The sequence below is a fragment of the Nerophis lumbriciformis genome, linkage group LG03 (genome assembly GCF_033978685.3).
Source record: "Nerophis lumbriciformis linkage group LG03, RoL_Nlum_v2.1, whole genome shotgun sequence".
Taxonomy (NCBI): Eukaryota; Metazoa; Chordata; class Actinopteri; order Syngnathiformes; family Syngnathidae; genus Nerophis; species Nerophis lumbriciformis.
The window spans coordinates 14110001-14120000 of NC_084550.2; the positions used below are offsets into that span (position 1 = coordinate 14110001).

Sequence of the window (10000 nt, forward strand, 5' to 3'; positions counted from 1 at the left end):
CTGTTTGATTGGTCCCACGTCACCAGTGACTGCATCTGATTGGTGGAACGGAGTGAACGTCACCAGTGACTGTATTTGTTGAAACGCAGGCACTATGAAGGTCTGTCTGACAGACCAAAACAAACAAAGCGTGCATTAACAGATCGATAAAAATTAGTAGCGAGTAGCGAGCTGAATGTAGATAAAAGTAGCGGAGTAAAAGTAGCGTTTCTTCTCTATAAATATACTTAAGTAAAAGTATGTTGCAATAAAACTACTCTTAGAAGTACAATTTATCCCAAAAGTTACTCAAGTAGATGTAACGGAGTAAATGTAGCGCGTTACTACCCACCTCTGTCCAGCAGCACGCACAATCATGTGTGCTTACGGACTGTATCCCTTGCAGACTGTATTGATATATATTGATATATAATGTAGGAACCAGAATATTCATATCAGAAAGAAACAACCCTTTTGTGTGAATGAGTGTAAATGGGGGAGGGAGGTTTTTTGGGTTGGTGCACTAATTGTAAGTGTATCTTGTGTTTTTTATGTTGATTTAAAAAAAATAAACGATACCGATAATAATAAAAAAACGATACTGATAATTTCCGATATTACATTTTGAAGCATTTATCGACATCTCTAATTTCCATGATCAGAAAGCTACGGCGCCCCTATGGAGGGAAAAAATTGTTTTGCGAGATCTCGCAATACTTTTTGCGAGATCTCGCAAAAGGTTTTTTTCCTATGTCAGGGAACCGGAAGTAAAACAGACGCAGCGATAGTGAACCGGAAGTGAAACAGACAAAGCGATGGAGGAGCCTACCCGTCATCCGTGGGAAAAGATTATTAATTTTTATTTTAGTATTGGCCTAACATATAAAGACATCAAATCGTATTATGGTCCCACAACAGAGCACAGATGATGTGTCTGTTTCACTTCCGGTTCACCATCGCTGTGTCTGTTTTACTTCCGGTTCACTGACATAGGAAAGAAACCTTTTGCGGGATCTCGCAAAATGCATTGCGAGATCTCGTTAAAAGTATTGAGTGATCTCGCAAAAAGTATTGCAAGATCTCGCAAAACACCCATGTACCTTTAGGGCCTCCGTAGAAAGGAGCAGATGGAAGAATAATATTTTCATATTTATCTGCCCCCTTTTTTAACGCAAATTATTTTAGATGACTTTATCACTGTTCCGTCCACCAACACCCGAACTCCAACATACTTTTTAATTTTCGTTTAAGCATTTCCACAATGACACATCCAATTAAAATCCAAAATCAGTCTGATATAATGCCAGTTGTCTCTTTTTGTAACTCTTTTTAAATTCAAAAATATTCTTGCAACTTTTTAAGTCTTTCTTTAGAGAATGACATGCTTTCACACCAGCAACAGACAAGCACATTTGTTATTTCTGCACAATAACTTCAATGAGGTAGTATAATTGAGCAATATAACATTCTCATTGTATTATACGGGAAACTGTATTTAACCTTGTTCAAAATAAATAAGCTTTTAGGTACCTTATTTTTCACATGCAATACATGCGCTTTCCATGTCAACTTTTCATCTTGGATGACCCCAAGAAATCTGATTTCAGACACCTTCTCAATTTTCACATTGTTTATGGATAAACTAACTTCTACCTTTCTTTTATTACTGAATACCATAAATTTAGTCTTTTCCAAATTTAAAGATAATTTATTTACTTCAAACCATAATTTTAGTTTAACCATTTCCTTTTCAATATTATCAGCTAAAATTTTCAAGTTATCTCCTGAACAGTATAAATTTGTATCGTCTGCAAATAATACGTACTGTAAAATTTTTGAAACCCCACACATATAATTTATATATAAAATAAAAAGTTTGGGTTCTAAAATCGATCCTTGTGCAGGGTTTGTACGGGTGCTTAAAAACCTTGAAAATGCTTGGATTTTAATGTTGTGTTTTCAAGGTTTGAATAATGCTTGAATTTTGGGTGAAGTGCTTGGAAATGTTCATCATATTTCTCGGCAGTCTGACTCGATAGGCTAATTATAAAATGGAAAAAAATGAAATAAGTTTTCTTAATAATGAAAGCTACACGCTTGATCTGTTGGCTTTGCACAAGCCCTTACATTAGGTGGTTGTCATGCCAGAGCCGTGTGTCGCCCCCAAGAGGACAGTGGTGCATCGGTCCATCATGCCGGGAGGTTGTCGTTTTAATAAACATTGGATGGAAAATGACAAATACGAACTTTGGATACAACGTGGTCCAAATCCCACTGCTGCAAAGTATGCAAAAAGGAAATCCAGCTTTTCACAATGGGAGAGTCGGCTCTCTCGAGTCATATGAAAGGTAAGCCACAGAGATTACTAGCCCTACAAGTTAACTAACGTTAGCTAAAGTTTTGTTTTCTAACCTTTTGGTACATGCTAGACCTAAACTGTGAGATCAGCGCTAGATTACATGTTAATTACGGACAGTTATTACGAGCTATGAAAGGAAAAAAGCGAGCGTTTTTTCAATGATAAATTATAATGTTAAGAACTTCCCCCAACTAAAAATCGATTTGTTATCATAGCCACATTTATAAGGCTAGATGTGCTTAATGAAAGGTGACTGAGGTGTTGTGAAACAAACAAAATATTTTCCTTGAATTTATTATCCTTATATTAACGTGGAACAGTTTTGTTAATAAATGAGTAAAATTGACATTTTGAGGGTTGCGTGTATTTATATCACGTTATGCAGTTTACAAGCACACATATGGTGTGAATCAATCCGTGCTGTTCGATGTCATTGAGTGCTGTAAGTCAGAAAAAGAACAAGAAATGTGAAAAGCGACACAAATGGAGACAGGTTTGCAAACACCAATGACATTGAATAGTCTACAGAAACACTGCTTTATTTTCTATGCCCCATTCAGTTAATGATAACTGATGTTAGGCTTAGGTTTTAGCAGATTTTCTGTATTTTTCCTACAGACAGCATTTGGTGACCTCAAACAACAAGGCTTTGGATTGATTCACACTGGTTTTCGTCTTTTGAAGGGTACTGGAAAAACTAGAAAATTGATCTTGAAAGTCCTTAAAAAGTGCTTGAATTTGGCCATGTAAAAGGTGTACGAATCCTGCTTGTGGAATTCCATTCAATATTCATACATTCTGCCCTATAATCATCAATCTCAACATATTGCTGTCGTTGTTGTAAATAGCTGGTTAACCAGTCTAGTACAACTCCTAACTCCATAAGTATATAATTTAGAAATGAGAATTTGATGATCTATAGCAGTGTTTTTCAACCACTAGCGTGCCGTGAAATACAGTCTGGTGTGCCGTGGGAGATTATGTAATTTCACCTAATTGGGTTAAAAATATTTTTTGCACACAAGTAATTATAATCCGTAAATAATGTGCCGTTGTTGAGTGTCTGTACTGTACAGCTCGGCAGAGTAACCATGTTATACTCTTCCGTATCAGTAGCAGCATGTAGCTAATTGCTTTGTAGATGTCGGAAACACGTCGCGTCGTGATCACAATATGCAGACGACAGCGGGAAGCAGCGTGCAAGGTAGCTTATGCTTAAACCAAAAATAAACAAAAGGCGAGTGCCGCTAAGAAAAAGGCATTGAAGCTAAAGCATGGCTGAATGCCTTAAATGAAACTAAAACTGAACTGACTGCAAAGTAAACAAAACACAAAATGCTGGACGACAGCAAAGACTTACAGTGTGTGGAGCAGAGACGGCGTCCACAAAGTACATCCGTATATGAAAATCCACAATGTCCCCACGAAGAAGGAAAGCGCCCCCACAACTTAAATAGTCTGGATTGCGAAAACAAAGCAGGTGTGGAGAATAGCGCTCGAGGAAGACATGAAACTGCAACAGGAAAATATCAACAAAACAGGAAAAAAACACCAAAATTGGAGCGCAAGACAAGGACTAAAACACTACACACAGGAAAACAGCAAAAAACTCCAAATAAGTCACGGCGTGATGTGACAGGTGGTGACAGGACACCCACTTTGAGACAAGAGCTATAGTGATGCATGCTTGGTTATGGTTTAAATTCATATCCAACAATTGCGAGAACTACTTTTTATTCTCAATATCGGCTACTGAGTTGAGTTTTTTAATGATTTCTGCTTGTGGTGTGCCTCAGGATTTTTTCAATGAAAAAAATGTGCTTTGGCTCAAAAAAAAGGTTGAAAAACACTGATGTATAGTGTCGAATGCCTTCTTTAAGTCAATGAACACTCCTGTTGTGTATTTATTTTGATCAATTACAGTTGTAATCTCTTCAATCATTTTCATGATGGCCAAGCTTGTAGACCTATTTGATCGAAATCCATGCTGATTTTCATTTACCGCATTTTTCAGACTATAAGTCGCAGTTTTTTTCATAGTTTGGCCGGGGGTGCAACTTATACTCAGGAACGACTTATGTGTGAAATTGTTAACACATTACCGTAAAATATCAAATAATATTATTTCGCTCATTCACGTAAGAGACTAGTAGACGTATAAGATTTCATGGGATTTGCGATTAGGAGTGACAGATTGTTTGGTAAACGTATAGCATGTTCTATATGTTATAGTTATTTGAATGACTCTTACCATAATATGTTACGTTAACATACCAGGCACGTTCTCAGTTGGTTATTTATGCGTCATATAACGTACACTTATTCAGCCTGTTGTTCACTATTCTTTATTTATTTTAAATTGCCTTTCAAATGTCTATTCTTGGTGTTGGGTTTTATCAAATACATTTCCCCAAAAACTGCGACTTATACTCCAGTGCGACTTACATGTTTTTTTCCTTCTTTATTATGCATTTTCGGCCGGTGCGACTTATACTCCGGAGCGATTTATAGTCCGAAAAATACGGTAATAATTTATGTTTTTTAATAAAGCAGTCTAATTTATTAAACAGTTTTTTAAACACTTTTGAAAATTGATCTTGGAGCGATACTGGTCTATAATTACCAAATGTATGTTTATCTCCAGTTTTAAAGAAAGGTATGACCTTAGCTGTTTTCATACTGTCTGGGAAAATGCCTACTTTAAAAGAACAATTAATTATATAATGTAATGGTTTAATGATGCAATCAATTGTCTTTTTGTATTATTTTCTTTTGAATTTCCAGGTGCGTCCCTATTCTCAAAAGATGGCTGACCCCGCGTTGAAGCCCTGGCTGTTAGTGAGGAATGATGGAGTTGTGTTAGGAGCGCACTGCCATTGCACCACAGGACATGAGGAGAGCTGCTCCCACGTATCAGCTGTGTTGTTCAGTGTGTGGCAACACAACAATGGACGGCAGGAAAACTCTCAAAAGTGCAAACCAAGTCCGGAGTCTTTGCAAAAAGTGGAACCTAAGCAAGGCAAGGACTTAAATTTTACTCACTCAAAAGTTGACTTGTCCATTCGTCTAGCTGTCCCACCTCTGACCCCGAATGAGCAAGCCCAGCTTTATAGCAGACTCAGCAAATGCTGCAGACAGGAGGGAGGTGCCGTCAAGCCAGCGGTTCTCTCCGTCGTCCGAGACTACGCCTCAGCCTACGTCCCGAAAACCGTCATGCTAGAGCAACCCGAACCCCTCACAGATCCCAGCGATAACCAGGCGGGGGATCTCATCCTGGAAGAGTTACCCTCGCTGACAGGTAACGGTCTGCAGTGGTGCTATTGTCGTGAGCCCGAAGTCGGGACCATGTTGGTCTGTGAGTCCGGTTTTTGTCCGGTGGAGAAGTTTCACCAAACCTGTCTTGGCATAACGAGAGTTCTAACTCCTTGGATGTGTCCAACCTGCAGAAATATCATCAATGCACAAAGGAACATCAACATAAGTCAGTGATAGGGTTGTTTTGATACCAAAATGTATTTCGGTACTTTTCAAAATCAAAGGTGACCACAAAAAAATCATTATTGCCTTTATTATAACGTAAAATCTTATGCTACATTAAACATATGTTTCTTATTGCAATCAAATAACAGTTGTTGCATTAAATAACATAGTGAACATCCTAGTAAGCAAGCAAACAGGTAACAAAGCCTCCTAAAAAATATTCCCGAGCGTGGCCACCACTGCTGCTCACTGCTCCCCTCAACTCCCAGGGGTTGGAACAAGGGGATGGGTCAAATGCAGAGGGTAATTTCACCACACCCAGTGTGACTGTGACTGTCAGCGGTACTTTAACTTTAATTGGCTGCTGACGTATGCAGTAACATAGTGTTTCTCATTTTATTAACTTGTCTAAATTATGAGGGACAAGCGGTAGAAAATGGATTAATAATCTGTTTGCTCATTTACTGTTAATATCTCCTAACTTTCTGTTTCAACATGTTCTATCTACACTTCTGTTAAAATGTAATACGCACCTATTCTTCTGTTCCTTGATGCTTTACATAGATTTTGGGTGATACTACAAAATTGGGTATCGCTCCAATACCAAGTAGTTACAGGGTCATACATTGGTCATATTTAAAGTTTTCCTGAGTTTATCAACAATAACAAAAGACAAAACGATAGCGATATTTGTGGCGATCCACCCACAAAATATCCACTTTTGAGAGAATGTGCAGTGGCAACTACTCATCTACTCTTGTTAGTGCCAACATGTTCCTTTGCTTAAATAAAGCAGTTACTGAAAAGATACCACCGATTCTGAGGCGTTTGTAAGCGCGCAACATATATTTACAATTTTGTCGAGAACAGTCATGCGTTCTTGATCGATACGAGTGTAGCCATTAGGGACAGTACTTTGCAAAATGCTGTATTTATGACGGAGAACCCCAATTATGCTCTCAATGTGTTTCCTGAGAGTTGCTAGGCACTCGGCGTCCCCCAATTCAACGGGATCCAATTGTCCTTTGCCAAGAGCTAATGCTGTGATTCTAATGTCAGCTGGATAGGAATGTTCACTCTCACCGACGATAAAACCTCGGTCGGCTAAGACTAAGTCCCCTGGAAGCAAATTGCATAAAAACTTGCTTTGCTTTGTGATTAACTTATCACTTGTGCGACCTCCCCAGCCATTGGAAAGGAAGCAAATTGAGCCTTGTGGACAAATGGCTAATAAGTATTTCATGGTATAACATGACTGGTATGCTGAGTAACACAGTGCACTGTTTATCAAGTTACTTGGTTTCTCAATGACTAGGTCAAAAACGTCAATAATGCACACCGTCTTTTCGAAGGGACTGTTCCTAAATGCACACGGGAGAGACTTTCTTAAAGACTCCCTGTCCGGCCATTTGACTAAGCTTGGCACCAGCCGACAATCCATGACGTTTACACAGCGATTGAAAAGCTGGGAAACGGCGGTCGAATCCACGGCAAAGTAATAGGCAAGAAAGTCAAAAGACAAGTTAAGTCTGAGCTTGATCAAAGTTAGCATGAACTGCTGAAAGGACGTCAGGTACGACGCAGGGTTAAGAAAAGGAGCCACAAAGTGAAAAAGCGTCATCAGGACTGAAAATGTCGGCAGACCGGTGAGTGCGGTCACCTTTCCGTCGTCGTTTTTCAGAGTCATCTCGTTTAGTTCAACTCGGTTCATTTTGTCTTTTAGCAACTCATTTTCAGTCCTCAGAGCCTGACATTCTGACTCCAGGGATTGGATGAGTCTCTGACAGTCTTCGCTGCGACACGGCGGAGTCGCTGTGCTCTCCTGATAATCAGGAGTGGATGGAAGCTTGTTTTGGGGGGGTGTCTCTGGAGATTCTCTTATAGGAATGTCAACTTCTACGGGACCGCCTTCGTCGGCTGTGTCGGTTACAGAGTCGTCTGCTGATGCTACGGGGGGCGATTTTCTTTCCTGCTTAATTTCTTGGTGTTTGCTTTTCTGCCGTCTGTTGAATACAACCAGCTGCCTTCTCCTTGCACTCCTCCTCCTCTTCTGCGGGGATGGCACATGTTTAAAGATTGCTGGCACAAAATCTGGTGACCTCGGGTTGTTACTCTTTCTCCCTGAAACAAAAGCAAGTAACAGGTTAGATTTCATTCAATCTGACTCACCAGTATCAACACAATGTTGGGTCCATCAGATATTTCCCACCTTCCTCCCAAGAAATACAGGATCTTGCATTAAAGCAACAACTTTATGTAACTTTTTTTTGTGCAGTGAATTAGGGCTGAATGATTATTTTGTTTGGTATTGTAATCACGAGTATTTATTCATTTGAATTAATTTTTTGTACCACCAAAACACAACTTTGTAGTTAAAAAACTTGTTTAAATTATTAATAAATAAACCAAAATAAGTAACATATTAGTAATTATTAAAAAAATAACATGTTACTAGTTGTGTATGGTGGCCATGTTGACAGGAGACAAACGTGACTAGTTGTGTTTGGTTGCCATGTTGGCAGGAGAGTCAGGTGACTAGTTGTGTTTGGTGGCAATGCTGGCAGGAGAGTCAGGTGACTAGTTGTGTTTGGTGGCCATGTTGGCAGGAGAGTCAGGTGATTAGTTGTGTTTGGTGGCCATGTTGGCAGGAGAGTCAGGTGATTAGTTGTGTTTGGTGGCCATGTTGGCAGGAGAGTCAGGTGACTAATTGTGTTTGGTGGCTATGTTGGCAGGAGAGTCAGGTGACTAATTGTGTTTGGTGGCCATATTGGCAGGAGAGAAACGTGACTAGTTGTGTTTGGTGGCCATGTTGGCAGGAGAGTCAGGTGAATTGTTGTCTTTGGTGGCCGTGTTGGCAGGAGAGTCAGGTGACTAGTTGTGTTTGGTGGCCATGTTTGCAGGAGAGTCAGGTGATTAGTTGTGTTTGGTGGCCATGTTGGCAGGAGAGTCAGGTGACTAGTTGTGTTTGGTGGCCATGTTGGCGGGAGAGAAACGTGACTAGTTGTGTTTGGTGGCCATGTTGGCAAGAGAGTCAGGTGACTAATTGTGTTTGGTGGCTATGTTGGCAGGAGAGTCAGGTGACTAATTGTGTTTGGTGGCCATATTGGCAGGAGAGAAACGTGACTAGTTGTGTTTGGTGGCCATGTTGGCAGGAGAGTCAGGTGAATAGTTGTCTTTGGTGGCCGTGTTGGCAGGAGAGTCAGGTGACTAGTTGTGTTTGTTGGCCATGTTGGCAGGAGAGTCAGGTGACTAGTTGTGTTTGGTGGCAATGCTGGCAGGAGAGTCAGGTGACTAGTTGTGTTTGGTGGCAATGCTGGCAGGAGAGTCAGGTGACTAGTTGTGTTTGGTGGCCATGTTGGCAGGAGAGTCAGGTGACTAGTTGTGTTTGGTGGCCATGTTGGCAGGAGAGTCAGGTGATTAGTTGTGTTTGGTGGCCATGTTGGCAGGAGAGTCAGGTGATTAGTTGTGTTTGGTGGCCATGTTGGCGGGAGAGAAACGTGACTAGTTGTGTTTGGTGGCCATGTTGGCAAGAGAGTCAGGTGACTAATTGTGTTTGGTGGCTATGTTGGCAGGAGAGTCAGGTGACTAATTGTGTTTGGTGGCCATGTTGGCAGGAGAGTCAGATTACTAATTGTGTTTGGTGGCCATGTTGGCAGGAGAGAAATGTGACTAGTTGTGTTTGGTTGCCATGTTGGCAGGAGAGTCAGGTGACTAGTTGTGTTTGGTGGCCATGTTGGCAGGAGAGTCAGGTGACTAGTTGTGTTTGGTGGCCATGTTGGCGGGAGAGAAACGTGACTAGTTGTGTTTGGTGGCCATGTTGGCAAGAGAGTCAGGTGACTAATTGTGTTTGGTGGCTATGTTGGCAGGAGAGTCAGGTGACTAATTGTGTTTGGTGGCCATGTTGGCAGGAGAGTCAGATTACTAATTGTGTTTGGTGGCCATGTTGGCAGGAGAGAAATGTGACTAGTTGTGTTTGGTTGCCATGTTGGCAGGAGAGTCAGGTGACTAGTTGTGTTTGGTGGCCATGTTGGCAGGAGAGTCAGGTGACTAGTTGTGTTTGGTGGCCATGTTGGCGGGAGAGAAACGTGACTAGTTGTGTTTGGTGGCCATGTTGGCAAGAGAGTCAGGTGACTAATTGTGTTTGGTGGCTATGTTGGCAGGAGAGTCAGGTGACTAATTGTG

General features: G+C 40.8%; 2 protein-coding genes across 3 annotated transcripts in view; one reads left to right on the top strand and one right to left on the bottom strand.

The window, feature by feature from the left end:
• Positions 1-5420: 5420 nt before the first annotated feature.
• fggy (FGGY carbohydrate kinase domain containing) overlaps positions 5421-10000 on the bottom strand; it is a 59957-nt gene continuing 55377 nt past the window's right edge. Inside the window, exon 2 of one of the 2 annotated variants that reach the window (XM_061934081.2) lies at positions 5421-7939. In XM_061934081.2, the coding sequence (XP_061790065.1) occupies positions 6615-7939 (1325 nt within the window). In that variant the 3' untranslated portion in view covers positions 5421-6614. The remainder of the gene's footprint in view (positions 7940-10000) is intronic. The other variant, XR_009811914.1, reaches the window with a different exon arrangement.
• The window catches only part of LOC140677544 (uncharacterized), a 3082-nt gene continuing 1189 nt past the window's right edge, over positions 8108-10000 (top strand). Inside the window, exons 1-4 of the mRNA XM_072912249.1 lie at positions 8108-8128; positions 8299-9273; positions 9526-9903; positions 9979-9987. Coding sequence (XP_072768350.1) covers positions 8108-8128; positions 8299-9273; positions 9526-9903; positions 9979-9987 — 1383 coding nt within the window. The remainder of the gene's footprint in view (positions 8129-8298; positions 9274-9525; positions 9904-9978; positions 9988-10000) is intronic.